The 16463-nt window shown below is 32.6% G+C and overlaps 1 protein-coding gene across 3 annotated transcripts in view; it reads left to right on the forward strand.

Moving 5' to 3' along the window:
• The window catches only part of LOC119835607 (anion exchange protein 2), a 68445-nt gene that overhangs the window by 31836 nt on the left and 20146 nt on the right, over window positions 1–16463 (forward strand). For all 3 annotated transcript variants that reach the window (XM_038360531.1, XM_038360532.1, XM_038360534.1), the window contains exon 2: window positions 7630–7762. In XM_038360531.1, the coding sequence (XP_038216459.1) occupies window positions 7630–7762 (133 nt within the window). The remainder of the gene's footprint in view (window positions 1–7629; window positions 7763–16463) is intronic.

Below are 16463 nucleotides of genomic sequence, written 5' to 3' on the forward strand. Positions count from 1 at the left end.
GATACGGACTTACGCGGGTGAAACCGCGGGGCGCAGCTAGTATATATATATATATATACAAGAATTGCTCGTTTAAAGATATAAGATAAGATTTATTCAGTAAATTTTCATTGTAACTTCTTTATAATAAACCTGAGATTCAAAAGCTTTAGTGAAGTCAGTAAGTGTAAGTATCGTATTAGACTCAATAGTCCTTTTTCCCGTCCACTGGATATTTACGTAGTTGTCTGCGACTCGGCGAATAAATAAAAGTATCAAGGATTTGTTTGAACTGTGTTCCGGCGTTTGTAACTTTCATACTCTGTAACGTTTAAACGAGTAAATATTACGTACCTAATATGCTTCATGAAAATTAATTTTAAATTCGTCACAATAGGTCCGCACTTAATAGCCATTTCATTTTGTTAATGTTACTAACTGGATTTCTAGTAACTTAAATACAACAATATCTATCAAGTGTAGATACCTTTAAATTATAAGCTAGCTTCTGCCTGCGGCTTCGCACGCGTTAAATGTCGAGTAGTTTAGTAGACGTTATACATATAAACCTTCCTTTGGAACTACTCTGTGTATATTTGTTTCTTTAAAAAAAATCTCATCATCTCCCTTGCGTAGTTTTAAAGATTTGAGCATACATAGGGACATAGGGGCATAGGGACAGAGAAAGTGACTTTGTTTTATACTATGTAGTGATAAGGATAAGGTACCAGAAATAGATGATTTCAAAAATTTATCAATTAAGAAGCTGCGTCATCCCCGAGTAACATATTATATTTTCAAAAATGCTTAATATCTCTACCAAAATTTGGACCCTGTTTTTTGGAAGGACACTGTTTCCTCAAGGTATAAAAATTTTACCAACTAAAATAATAAATAGTTATAAAACTTAAATAAAAAATGCGACAACCCGGGTCAAGCCTGGTCGAGCAGCTAGTTAAATATAGATTAAGTTTAAATAAGTAACTTGATTTTCCCAACTGCCCAACACAAAATAAAATTTCGAAGGTCCAATACAAATAGGGTAACAATCCGATTATACGTTTATTTATAGCATTATATTAAAAAAAAAACAATTCAAGGACTAAAGCTTCTAATTTGACTAGAAATGCAAGGTCATGGTCGGGGTGGACAGCATTCGTTACTATGAATTTTCTTTCAATACCATTGAATTTAGATATATTATAACTATTGTACTATCTATTTTATGCTATTAAAATGCAGTAATGCTCAAAGAAATAGGATTAATTAGTAATTCCAAAAACGAAGGTGATTCTTAATTCGATTGCATTTTTTTTTTACTAGATTACTCCATGGATGTTTAACCGATTATTTTGCAGTATTATCACCCTACCCAGGAACGCTAGTGCCTTGTTTTTAAAGAAAAGATTTTGACGTTTATTTTGAGATTTTATGCCCCACATTCCACATTATACTTACTCTAATTATGCTTACTTTACTTTACTCTTTACTCTCATTATACTTACTTACTACTTACTGATTAAGAACTACATAAAGAATGGATGGTGGTACATACTTTTTATTTGTGGGAATCTCCGTAAATGTAAACAACAAACGATACACGGTAACAAAATAATATAACCGCTACGAAAACACGTTCGTAGGGTCTATTTATATAAAATGCTAAAAACAAGCTTGCGTAAGTAAATAGATACTTAATAGCTATACTACGCTGAGCTTGACTTAACCAAAGCTTTTATTTTTTTATTTTTATTGAGAAAGCACGGTTACGGTTACCCATTAACTATAAAATTGCAATGTATTTCTATCCTTAAATAGAAAAATAAAGAGGAATTTTTTTGTATTCTTGTATTTGGTATATTTGTATGTTTGTAACGATATCAGGCAAAAACTACTTGATTTCAAAATTTCTTTCATCATTCGAAAACTGCATTCACTGTTCACTTCACTGAGTGACATATGGTATACATATATATATATACAACGAGCGAAGCCAACTACAATTAAATAAGGCAACATTCAAGTCCACAGAAAAGCTATTTTACAAAAACAACTTGAACGTTTATCTCTGAAAGCCGTATAGATTTCCGCTCAAAGCAACCCACGCGACCGTCAACAGGTCTTGCAATTCCGCAGTGCAATTTGTTAAATTTATCCGAGTTAGTCTTTAGAGTATTGCTAAATTCATATGGTAAGATTTCTTCGCAATGTTTATTTATATTTTTGATCTGGGAATTGTTATCTACATGTAGTCCAAGAAAATGGGTAGGGTAAATGCGAATTTGAGATTAAAACTTGAATTTTTGATATAATTTACTTTGAGGAATCTAAAAACGAACTGTGCAAGTTTTTTTTAAATTCACCCCCGAGAAGGGGTGAAAAAAAATTAAAAAAGTTGTTTTTTTGAAATTTTGGCGAAACCGTAAGTGTTAGAAAAAAAAGTTTTAGATAAAATTTGTAGAGCGTAAAATTTTACACAAAAATGTTTCTATGACTTTTTTTCCTAAAATTGAAATTAACTGGGATAGGGCAGTTAGAAGCTAAGGGATGATAACTGCAACTTTAAAAAAATCATAACTTATTGAAAAATTGATAAACTACCCTATCTCAGTTAATTTCAATTTTAAGAAAAAAAGTCATAGAAACATTTTTGTGTAAAATTTTACGCTCTACAAATTTTACCTCAAACTTTTTTTTCTAACACTTACGGTTTCGCCAAAATTTCAAAAAAACAACTTTTTTAATTTTTTTTCACCCCTTCTCGGGGGTGAATTTAAAAAAAACTTTCACAGTTCGTTTTTAGATTCCTCAAAGTAAATTATATCAAAAATTCAAGTTTTAATCTCAAATTCGCATTTACCCTACCCATTTTCTTGGACTAATGCGTGAGTGCTAGATTAGATATTATTAGAAATTATTTGTTTTTTTTTTTACAAAAGAGTTCTTACTTTGTTTTGTTTTTTTTATTAGATAATTTTGATGTGGTACAAAAATTTCATGGTGTTCTTTTCGATCGCGTATTTTTTATGAAATGTTTTTTATATAAACTTTGAATAAATCTGTGTTTATGATATATTAAGAATTGCCAACTACAATATTTAATTGTGTACTATAAAATATTAACTGTACTACCAAATATCAATATACAAGCATTACAACCACGCTGTTGTTTATTGTTTCCCTTTTTTAATTATAGAACAGAAAATAATTTTCCTGCTATTCGACTTATTCATATATATTATAACTAGCTGCGCCCCGCGGTTTCACTCGCGTAAGTTCATATCCCGTAGGAAAATCGGGATAAAAAATTGCCTATATGTTATTCCATTTGTCCAGCTGTCTGTGTACCAAATTTCATTGCAATTACTACTGAACCGCAGTAGTTTTTGCGTGAAAAAGCAACAAGCACACACACATCCTTATAAACTTTCGCATTTATAATATTAGTAGTATAGGATGTAAAGTTTTTTTGAATCCCAGTTAATCCAACGAGACCTGGTGAGATTTTGGTTCCATTCCAGTTAAAAAAAAAATTATAGTAAGACTGGAAAAATGATTATCAAGTCGCTAAAAATTCTATCACTAAAACAAAACGCATATGAATCTGCCCCAAGACCCTGTGAGGGGAACGGGACTTTATTACACTAATACGAGATAACACTTAGAAATACGCCCTTTAGGCGTGTTAGTGTAGGCCCCTCCCACAAAAAAATAGACATGGCGGCGTTTGACAAATCCATTTGAAACTTTTCCCTTTTAAGCGATATCTGCTATTCAATTGCTAATTTCCAAAGCTGTATTATAGATTTCATGTTATTCCCTCGCTCTGGTGCTGTGGAAAATACAACTCTTAAGCTCGGTTGGATCCGTTTGGGTTAGATAATTGATTCATGAATTGTATTATCGTTTCGTGGAAAACTCCAGATACTTCTTGTATGTAGCTTTATTCAATGTATAAGAGTTTATGTCTCTTTAGATGGCCCTTAAACTTTTCGCAGACATAAATAATGCAGCGTTTGCAAAGTAGGATGCTTGGCGATTGCGCTTGATTCTGTATAGTTTTCAGATTTTAGATAGTGCAAAAAAAAACATGACTTTTATTGTGGACAGCGTGCAAGACATGCCAGCGACAGAATTTCATGACCAATTTGTTCGCGTTCGTGTTCGCGACTGTTTATTTGTATAATACTTCATAAAAGTGCATTGCATTGCGTATACATGTTTAAAAAATTATATGACCAATTTTGAAGCAAAGCGGAAGAAATTTTTGAAAAAAAAAAACGGTACAAGGAATAATCACTTCACCTCACCTTTGTTCCATCCCTCGAGGTGCAACTTGATACGTGTACTTTTTACCATATTGCGCTTTTCTACCAATTTCGTATATTTTAGTACATTTTACTTACGTTAGAGCTTACGTTAGAAACTTACGCCCGTTGAACAAAAATTGCATTGAGAAATCCTTATCAGCTGTAAATGCGCTCATCAATTGGAAACTCCAATTATGAAAGCAATTATATCAGTTCAGCAGTCCAGCTACGTGCGCAGGATTCAAGATTTGAAGGATATATGCAAAATAATAATAATTTTGTTTCTTAGTGAAATTCTTCAGTAAATGCCTGTGACTTATTGCAATAAAATAACATAATCCGGCTTGAAGAGAAATTTAGTACACTCACATACGTGTATCTAGTTATAGACTCATATATAGTTATAAAGGTGGTAAATAAATAAAAGATCCTCTTTGTCATATTCATATCCGTAATATATAAGTAGCATTTACTTAGAAGTGTGCACGCTATGATGGCGAATGATTGATATTCTTAGAATCAAAATAAACTGATCGGTAGATTGAATTTCATTATAATATGTCTACTGCTTCCAACCAACGCAACTAGATTGCAACCAAATTCCCATTGAAAACTAAGTACTTAGATACAAAATTTAATCTCTCTCGTGCGCTATTGTAAACTCTTCATGGAAACAGCATTCAAGCCCTATCCTCGTAATAAGCTTTAACGGTTCGTATAAAAGAGGAGTAATTGATACAAATATTCCAGAAATTACTTCCAGAAAAGCTTCAATCTGAATGTGCTTAACAGAATTAGTTGGAAACGGTTCAGAAGTGTATTTTACATGAAACCTTTTGTGAAGGCGTACGCCTGACGGAATGAAAAACTATTATCTTTAAATATATACATTTTTTCCATGGAATAGGTGGCCCATTCTTTTATTGAGATGGAATTACGATTCAATTGACAGTCTATTGCAATCTAATTATCACTGTAACAAAATCTCACAAAGTTTTCTGCAAAAGCTAGTCGTAGACATAAAAGTACATAAAATGTGATGAGCCAATTCCCGGTGTTGCCAATGACATAATGTTCCCATGGCAATTTAGCTTGGTTTCGTTTCTGATTCAATGGAACACCATAGATTGTAAATATTAGGCACACTACTAAATCTGACTAAGCATTCTACATGAAACTATTGAGACACAATTGAAGGATTTTAAAGTTAGGTGACTTGGGGCCCTGAGTGAAGGTTCGTAAGACAACATCATAATTACGAGTATTTACTAGGATATCGTACTTGATATCGTATTTCAGTGTGATTTGACAACTTTTTCTATTTATAAGCTAATGACTAGATAGCCCACCTACTCACTTATTTACCTGTGAAATAATTCATGCAACGAACAGAATGCAACTATTTAATTCATGCAATATTTCGATTCATTTATAACAAATATAAATTAAATTTGGGCATGTGGGGATTCTATGATTATAAATGGCAATCTATTGTGTAGACCTCCAAATTATTACGCAGTAGGTACGCCTCTCTAATTACTATTAATTACATGGATTTTACAGGATTCATTCCTCCCTATAGACCGTTGGACCATAATTCCGTATAAAATACTTTTATTATAAAATAAATTTAATATATTTTGTCTAATCATGCCCTAGATCACTAAGGTGATTGCAACCTTTGGTTTTTCGTCCTAGTAATAATGGATAAGAAAATTCATTGTAGCCCACTACCTTTGTAGAGCAATAATTGATTTATTTTTGTTTCATGGTTCTATCAGTGTCGCGAATGCCGTACAAAAATGTTTAATTACAATAAGTGCAAATTTTACAAAAAAAGACATAGTGTTCAACGTCATTACAACATAATTATTATAATTATAATAGTACTCATCTCACGAGCACTCATCTGTGTTCCAGAAACATTATATATTAATCCTTTCAGTTTTCGCGAACGACGTAAGCTGAAGATTTCGCTTTTAATCCGCCGTAAGCCTGCGTTCGTGACAATGTTATTCAGAAAGCAAGTTTCAAAGTGCATTTAACTATTTCTAACTATTGGTGGAAATGGTTTATAAATAGAAGGAAAATGTTGTGTTGATACCTTGATTTACTCAATGCTTAATTCTTCGATACATTAATTGCTTATATGGTATAATTGTTTAAATTCAAAGTTTTAACTCAATAAATTAATATTTGTAATATTATGTTTTTTTAATAAAATTTGCTGCATGTACACTGTACACAGTGTTCATTATTAAATACTAGGTGCTCGTCCCGGCTCCGCCCGGTTATCAAGATTCCTATTTCATCCCAAGGGGGCTTTTAATCGGGAAAAAAAGTATCCTATCACCCAAGTCAGTTCATGCTCTGTGAGTATACCAAATTTAATGAGAATCCAAGTAGTTTTCGGGTGATGGACGAACATCAAAACAAACTTTCTCATTTGGAATATTAATTTGTTAGTTTGATTATATAAAAATGTTATAGATTAGGTTAGAACCCATTCGATAATAGGCAATATTTAAGAACAATCTAGGAAAAACGTAGGCACGTATACTCGTCACGTGTCATATACGGAGCCAGACATTTTTATTAACACAATAAATTGAAAAAAAAATTAAATGTTTTAAAACGTAATGTAATAACGAAGTTTGATTAGGATACTTAGGTACATTCTTTTTGAATTTATTCCTATAGGCAAATTATCAAGTAAATTATTTTTCATTGGAATTATTTAATAAACTATACAAATGTCAAAGGTAACTCAAATATTAAATTCTGTTCGAATGTAGCAGATGCTTAAAATAGCCGAATTTCTAGGAACAATCATGCCAGAGTTTATCACAAACGTGTTTCCGTAAACCAATGTCACACGTGTACATTTCGACATTTATGTTTGTTCAAAGTAAATATGCTCTTTTGATGTACTGGTTGCAATGAAATCATAACAAATAAATCAAATATCATTGCGTGGGCATTTCATAGGACTCGTCGCATATAATATACCTAGAATTCCCACATCCCACAGGTGAGGCACCGCGCATGCGTCAGCGCGTGCTGAATCGCAGTTGAACTTGAAACGCAGCCTTATGAGTTTAACCGACGAACTGACCGCTCCCGTGCCTCATGGGTGGTCAAATCGGTCTAATTTTCATATCGCATATATTCTTATTTTAACTGAACAGACAATTTCGATCAGTGATAAATCCCAGGCTCGTGGTGGTTCCATGGAAGCCACATAAACTGTGCAGTGTTCTGCAGTTTTGTTTCCCCGTGCAAGTGCCCAGAAGGGAATATCAATATGTTGATGTCATGGACAATTTGTCGTCTTGTGCAGAGCCCTTCGGAGGACGAGTTGCGGTTGGACGATGAGATGGACCGCGTAGTGTGGAGCGAGAGTCAGCCACCGCGGTTCCAGGCGACGGGAGAAGCGGTACGCGACGTTGCCGCCCCACCGCCGTACACGCAAGGTAATTTCCTTAAAACTATACTAAGATGGATCTCTCGATAAAGATTTTCTTCATGATTGTGCCATATTTTTTTTTTCGTACGTGAGACGTAGGTATTCATGGTTAAATAAATGTTTTGTGTTAAGTACCGCTGCTTCTACTGCTTGCTACACTTAATATTCAGAATATTCAGCAAGCCTTTGAAGAGATTATTTGAATGTTGTTAATGAACAAGTTTATGTCAAAACATTAGTGAGTACAGCTATTACATGTCTGTCGACATTGCATCGTTATTTATGGTATAATAGACGTGTTTTAAAAAAAGAGTGTGATTGAAGCAGGAACAAATAAGGCCAGTGCTTGAAGTTAATACAGCAACATAGTACTCTGGCAGAAACTGTAGGGACCCAACAACCACAATAAACTGCATCCGGAATCCTTCCGAATAAAATATTATTCGACTGAAAATGCTTCTTCGGAGACACTGGCAATTTGCACTACACGAACAACAATACACGAACAACACGAACATAAATATTTTACTTGCATGCATTTCCAACAAAAAATACAGCTTTTTTAATACGCAATATATCCAAAATACTTTTCAAATATATATAAGATATCTTTCTTCACTTCTATGAAATTAATACCTTCGCAAAAATGTGTTTGAAAGGATAATAATACCTTTAGACGTGTTATCCTTTGTTAAGAAAAATAATTAAGAGAATTGATTATTTATTTAATGAATGACAATAAAAATTATCAATACATACGGTCTCCATATACTAGTCCAGTAAAAACTAGTTTCGAGGGATACATGAAGCTAGTGCACAAGCCACCACACTAAGATGATTGATGAGAGACGGTACCAGCTAAAAAAATATTACACCAACCTTTAAATATTTACCCTGGGTTATAAACTAGCTTACTATCTTAGAAATAAAGCTGGCTCCGATTAAACGAAACTAAGAAGGGAAACTTGAAGTATTTCTTCTTATTTTTAAATAAATAAAAATAAATTTATCAACACAAATTTAACAACCTGACTTAAAACAGAAGCCTGGTTTAACCAGCCCATAAAAAGTAATAAAATCACGCCCATACATTCTTAAAAACTTTTGCGTTTATAATATCGGTAGCACTATCACTATTAAAAAGCTGCGAATCTTACATTGCTCTATAAGGACAAAAAAAGAAATGTACAGGTAACAACTAACAACTGCTTAAGAAATTTGATAAATGGCAACGGCGTGATATATTTTAAATCAATTTAAAACTGCATGCATATCCGCCCTTGTCCGTGACTGACACACTAACATCTTTCGAATCTATTTTTCAAACTCCCAAGTAAAATTTACTGGAATGATACGTAAACACAAAACTACCTCATTACACAGCCCATTCAAAACATACGAAGAGATACGTGGAGTATGTATTATTTATACAACTTCACTTGAAGTCTGTTTAATATATGACTTTTATCCTTTTATCAGTCTTGGAGTTCGTATTTATTCTTATAATTATATAGTAGTTTTACAGAAGACCGGCGTTAAATCGCATTCTACTGTGTTTCGTTCGGTGAGTGGGGGAGCCGGAGGCCCATATCCTTTCCTTACCCTTCCCATTCCTTTCCTTTATTCCTATCGCTAATCCATTCTAAATCCCTTCCCAAAAAGCCGGCAATCCATTTGTAGAGGCGTACGGTCTGCAATGGACCTTATGCATCTCCAAATGCTCATGGGCGGTGGTAGCGCTTACCATCAGGCGTCCCACCAGCTCCATTGCCGACCGTAACATAAAAAAAAATAGTGTAAATAGGTATGTAGGAAGACACAAAATCTGAACACTGAAATGTATCGGTATCCCGTATTAGGATGGATATCTAACAATTAAAAATTACTTGTTATGATTGTTAAATATACATTGATGAGTGAGTTAACAATCATATTTTTCGTATATATTAGTTTAACAGTTTTACAACAACACGTATTTTTATGCTATTGAGCTATGAATCGGTTCGATTTTGAGTGTAGAATTATGATATTTCAAAGGTACCTCAGTTATTATTGGTCTAATGTTGAATCATGTTAGATTCTGCTTCAATTTATGTATAGGAGGAGCATTTAATCGCACCCACCTGAAAGTTATTATGATTGTTCATCACCGTCGTAAATAAAATTTGAAAATAAATTTTCATCTATTCGATTCCTGGAAAAAACTTATTCGGGTTCAGAAAAAACTGCGTTTCGCTGTTTTCAGTCACACGGAAATTTTGAACTAAAACGACTTTATGAAGTTTTACATGAAATGAGTTTTGTGTAAAAAGTGCCATACAAAACATGTAGCTTAGATAATTTTGAATAAAATGTAAGTGCTACCCTGGTAAACCACGCTTGCATATTATGACGATTTTAGAACTCTTCCAACATTTTGAATAGTTATAACTTCAGGAAAAAACATTTAAACAATTTTCATAGATATTTGAATAAAAAGTAAATGCCACTAATAATATTTTATTAGTCTAATTTAATCGGACTGTCCATTCTAAATTTTTGAATAGTATTAATATAATATTGGCTGTCTTTATAGAACGTGTGAGGTGACGTGCGTGGAAATGCTAGCGAAATTCAATTCTATAGTATTATTGGTTAGACCACCTCAAACCGAGCCGTGTAAAACGGAACCATTGAATAACGTTATATATCATATGTATAGATTATATAAGGACGTGCTGACTGTCTTTCAATGGGAGAAGCTCACAAGTTACAGTATATTCAGTTTTATCCTCTATAGCCTTACATTCCGCTGCTCAAATTTACAGGTACCTTTTAATAGGTAACGATATCATGAATAAATATGAAAAAGATAACTATTTTATGAAATCGACGTAGGGTTTTATTCTCCAACGTACACCAAGTGTTTTGTTTTGTTTTTAAACTATTATATTGAGGAAAATTTCCGGGAAAATAACATCATAAAGAACTTTTCTTATCAATTCACCTGTTAAATATAAATTCACGATCCAAGAACCCGCTACGAAAATTCGTAGAAGGCAAAATGAATCGCGCCTTCTGGAAGTAATAGTAGTGGCAAAAATATATAAATTTGGGAATATATTAAGGAACAAACGTGTATATATATATATATAGTCAACATCTCACAATTTTGTGCTACTTTTTGTTGGTAAAATTAAATACATTTATGAATATTTCACACTTTTTAATAGTTACAGTGTTTCACCGTCTGTCTGTTTGTAATTTAATTTTAACTAACAATTTTGATGATACTTTCACTGATACCTGATACACATCCTGAGTGTCCATCCACATCTAAGCACTACCTACCTATTATTTTGTATCCGCTACAAAACTCTTGAAATACCAGTTTAAATACATCAAACAAAACATTGACAAACAAATACGACCGATATTACATAAAACTGTGCGCGTTTACCTGTCGAATTATTTATCTGTTCTCAAAATAACATTTACAAACAACGTATTAATATCTTTCAATTGTCTGCAATTAATGGAATGCTACTATAAAGCGAGTTCAAAAAGTAATAATGAACGCACAAAGAGCGCTTTGATTTAATAAAGGTAGCGGAATATTATTTCAAATTCATTATACACAGTGTCATTTCGCTTTTAAGCTTCGAAGAATCTATCAGTATGTTATGTCGATACTATTTTTAATTATAAACTATTCGCTTGTATTCAGACATGGGGAGTCTATGGGGTGAAAACTTCGGCCACTCGTCTACAATGTTGATCAGCTGTTGCTTAACAAATGTTTACCATGAGGCTTTATTGTTGATCAAGTAGACAAGATCCCACTTCTTGATTCTGCATGTAGCTTTTCTTTTCGTTGATATTAATTTTAAATGAATGCTGAGGGATATAACAATAGATTAGTGACAGGTTTCGTATAAAAAAAATTGCCGCAATTATCTATTATTAATTTTAGATAGCTCTATCTGTTTCATTTCATGTTTATTCTGTTAAGGGTATTTCTTTTTGTTGCTAACTCTTGTGCTATAGAACAATATAAGTTAATAAATGTTATTTTTCATCTCCGTTGGAGAATTCGATCAACAAGTTGTTGTTGTCGCTGGCAGTATTGAATTGAAATCATGTTTACTTGAAATATCCTATTAAATTTAACAGTAGGTAGTACCAAATTAAAAAACGATAGATTATATTTACTTGCTTTACGTATCGATAAATTAATATAAAATTACATAGTTATAAATTTAATTTACTTATCATAAAAGGGCTGTTATTAAAACATGAGGTGGACGATGTTCTTGGGAATGAATACATTGAAATTCATGGAAATAATTTCGCATTTAAAGCCAAACACAAAAGCCGTGTTCCGTCCTCATGTCATACATTTTATTAAAATAATGAAAACAGATTTCACAGTGGCTGTATATTATTGATTTGCATTAATTACACCGTGAGCCGCGGTATGGCAGTGTGCATGGGGAATTTTATTATGGATAGACTGCATCTGGACTTACACACGGTTTATATGCCGTGTCAACAGTAAAAGTTAGAATGCACAGTTTCAGCGATAATATGTTTTACAAAGCCATAAAAGTATAAACTGATAACTACTGATTTAAATTTCATTCACATGAAATTTGTTTGTGTCGGATCGATGTTTTTATTGTCGAATATGAAAGTAGAAATAGTTTTTGGTCATTTTAATGAAAAAATCGATCACGAAAATTTAGATTGATAAATAAGACGTTTCTATTACAAAGTATTTATATTTTCAATTTATTTGATTGAGCGCTTTAACGGTGTTTAAAGCTCAATATAATACAGCTCGCTGCAAAGTCTCTGCAAATACACAAGACCTCTTCTGTCAACTACAAGATGACTTCCTGTTAGGAATTTTCTATCATAAAAGGACAGTCAATACTTGTGAGAATAGCTGCAAAAAGATATTATTATACTTTACTATATTGGCAACACTTGAGTAGTGATCAATAATAACAGCCATTTGATATTCTTAAATGAAATTTAAATTGATTTTTATTTTAAGAATCCCAAGACTACATTATTAATTAGTTATATTATACCATAGAAATCTTTTTTTTCATTTTTTATCGCATATTTTGAGAGAAAATAAATTTAAACGAAAAATGATGTGTTGACGATGACGTCAATATAAGTTAAGAACAATATAAGTTAATAAATTGTATGAACAAACGGTGAAATAAAATTAGCTCTTGCCAAATTTTTATTTTTGAAAAATTTTTGACATGGTACAAAAAAAATTCTGCATCTCGATTACTATGATATTTACAGTAATGTAACGTTTAGTTCATTATAATCTCATTACGTGTTGTAAAAACATATAACAGTATATAATATAACTAAAGGTACTCGAAAATACTTGGGATATATTATGAGAATATTTACAAAGCTTTGAATTACTACTGATACAAGTGACATATTTAAATTATCATATTTTATTTTGTTAATGCCAGTCGTACTTGTTAAGGTACATGAAAATTGGATTCAGACTCCGTATGAATTCCATCTCTTAATTCTAGAAGGAGATGATTTTTAATATGAATGAAAACGTAAATATTTTGAGAAAGTAAAAAATACCGATTTTTGCTCTAGTATCTATTAAAACAAGGGAATAAGTAGCTTAAAATTTTGAGTTGTTGTTTACTCATTTTGTACGAACACGAACATTCGAAACATTACAAATTTTCATAGACTCTAATTGTGCATTTGCGGCGTTATTGAATTTTAAATGTTACTCATAAATGTATGCAATTAAACAAAGCTTCTGTTAAAGTTATCCGGTTTTCAAGTTCTATTTCCGATGTACCTAATGATGCATTCATTATAACTTCGAACCATATTGATTGAACGAACGTATCTGATGTCTTATTACAATAGTCGATTGATAGACACTAATTGTTGTGCAGAATGATATTCTATCATAAATTGGCGCTCGCTGATGTGAGGGTTGTAACGACGCTTGTTATATTGTAATAACCTAACCGAGGTAAATGATAGTACTAGCTGCTTCGTTAGTTTCACAGTATTTGAAGAATTTTTAACTCTTCAATTTATAGGCTAGCTTTTGCCCGCGGCTATTATTATATGTACATATAAACCTTCCTCTTGAATCACTCTATCTATTAAACGAAATCCATCAAAATCCTTTGCGTAGTTTTAAATATTTAAGCATACATAGGGACATAGAGACAGAGAAAGCGACTTTGTTTTATACTATGTAGTGATTATATGTTATGTAAATATTGGCATTTCAGCTGCGCGTTGGGTTTTACTAAAGCATGGAGACAAATATGAATGCCAAGCCATAGGTGCCATGATTAGTGAAAAATCTGTTGCAATAAAAATAATAGTAGGGATTCGAGAGTTCCCGCGTTATTATTTTTTATTACATTCAGGGCTGGTTATGTTTGAAAGAATTAATGGATATTTTTGTTACTTTTTAACGCATGAACAGCTGATCGGAACTATACGAAATTTTGAAATTAATTAAAGAAATTTTGCTTAAACTGTTTTTCATCCGTGTAATTTTTTTTATATTTTTGGTATATTCAAAGAAAGCTTTTTGTATTTACGAAACTGTTTCAATTGCAATATGAATTAAAATAATTTACATCGTAAAACTATAAATATCGTACGGACCACTTGTTTGTCTAAATATTATATTTGTTTAGTATGTATTTATTTGTATCTAGTATTCGTTTCGGACGAGATCAAAACGCCCTTGGTAATATCTGTCAAATCACCGCTTTTTTTTTTGGTAATTAGATTTAAATTTGAATTGATCTATTTGCTCCAATTTCCATTTTCATGTTGGAAACCAAGAAGACATGCATGTACTGTTATTCTCTTTACATCTTAAGTTCATATCACAACGCAGATTGATTTTTTGTTTCAGTTTCTTTGTTTGCTCGGCCACTATTATATCTCACAGTAAACTAGGTCGTAGCTTTACATGGAGAACGCTTCCTTAGGAGGCACATCTTCAGTGTAAGTTTGAAGATTTATAGGATTGTACCATATACCAGTAAATAGAATATTTGCGCCTCGATAACGCATGGAAAGAGGGGATGGCGGAAATGGCGCCCACAAAGTGTATTCGATAAACAACCGATAAACTTGCCACTCCGCGGCGATGAGCGAAGCTCTTGGGTCCTTTGCCTATGCTTTTGTCTTGAGCCTCATTACACCCCTCTCTATTGCAACAAGCGCAACGACTATTGTCACTCATGCATAGTTTTTTTTATGTATTTACTTATCTTAACGTACTTAATAACTCTAATATTCTATTATAGATAGCAGTCGGCTAAAAAACAGTCCAGAGTTATTGGTAGTTATTATTTCACAACCTCTAGTTAAGGTGCATTATTTATTAATCCGACTTGAAATCATGCTAATAAGGTTTATTTATTTAGTTTAGCTAGCTTAGGCTAATAATTTTTCTTTTTTTGCTTATTGCACTTAATAAAGCAGAATTAGGCAAGTAATGTTAATAAGATTGAGTTTTATTTTTTGTTAGTATTTCCATAGGATTGTGTTATATTATGGTCCCACTGCTGGGTCAGAGTCCTCCTATGAGGGTTCAGGCCATAATCCACCACGTTGGCGAAGTGCGGGTTAACAGAAGTCACATGTCATCGAAGTTTTAATTCTCAGAAATGCCGGTTTCCTCCCGATGTTTTCCTTCACCGTTTCGAGGAGTGGTAATACCCAAATGAGCAGATAAATTTAAAAATCAATTTATTTCCTGCACTCTCCCCTGGTCTCGAACTCCCGACTAATCGTTTTTAAGTTCGAGGTCTTCACCACTGAGCCACCACTGCTCATAATTTACATTGTGTATCTAAGTAGTTGTTTTTAATGATCGGAGCATTTATACCACATGGCGCATTGTGATCGATTTGACGGTTGCCACCACTAGACACACACTTTGTAGCGAACAACGTACGTATCTATTGTATTGTAATTGCAGTGGCTTAGTGTATTTTAAAATTGAAGCTTATATGAAAAAATTTTTGCATTTTTTTGAATAGACAGGATATTATTATTTTTTTATCGCATTAATGTGTTGTGAGACATTTTAAAAGAATAGAAAAAATGCTTTGATTGCCCAGACAGATCAAGGGTGACCGAGAAGCTAGGCGTTCCTACGGTTTGACATATTGTTCGAGTTTCGAGTGTTCGAATCCGAGTTCTAATCTCGCCTCGTGATAAATACTTTTCAGTTCTCTAAACTTTTCTTATTCAATGGCATAATCATAAAGGTGGCGGTATCCGTGCAATCTCAATGTCTCAAAAAGCATGTTATTCTGTGGTCCTTTGTCGGAAATCATATTTTTCTATATCACTGTAATTTATTATTGTAGTGCTAAAATAGGAGCTTTTTTATCTACTAGAATAATGGTTACTTGAGGCGCAAGCGTAGTCTCTTGAGGGAAGTGGATTAATCTTTTATAGATTCAGAATTACCCAAATTATATCATATTGATTTACAATATATTACTAAAATATAATCTATCTCTACCAAATTTCATCCAGATCCCATGAATTAGTATTACGTAAATGAGTAAGAAACATACACCCATTGATTCTTACAATCTTTCGTGTATACTTAGTCTGGCCATAAATACTGTTACACTTAATTATAAAAAAATATTACATTTGAATTTCGAATCTGT

The sequence above is a fragment of the Zerene cesonia genome, chromosome Z (genome assembly GCF_012273895.1).
Source record: "Zerene cesonia ecotype Mississippi chromosome Z, Zerene_cesonia_1.1, whole genome shotgun sequence".
NCBI classification, from domain to species: Eukaryota; Metazoa; Arthropoda; class Insecta; order Lepidoptera; family Pieridae; genus Zerene; species Zerene cesonia.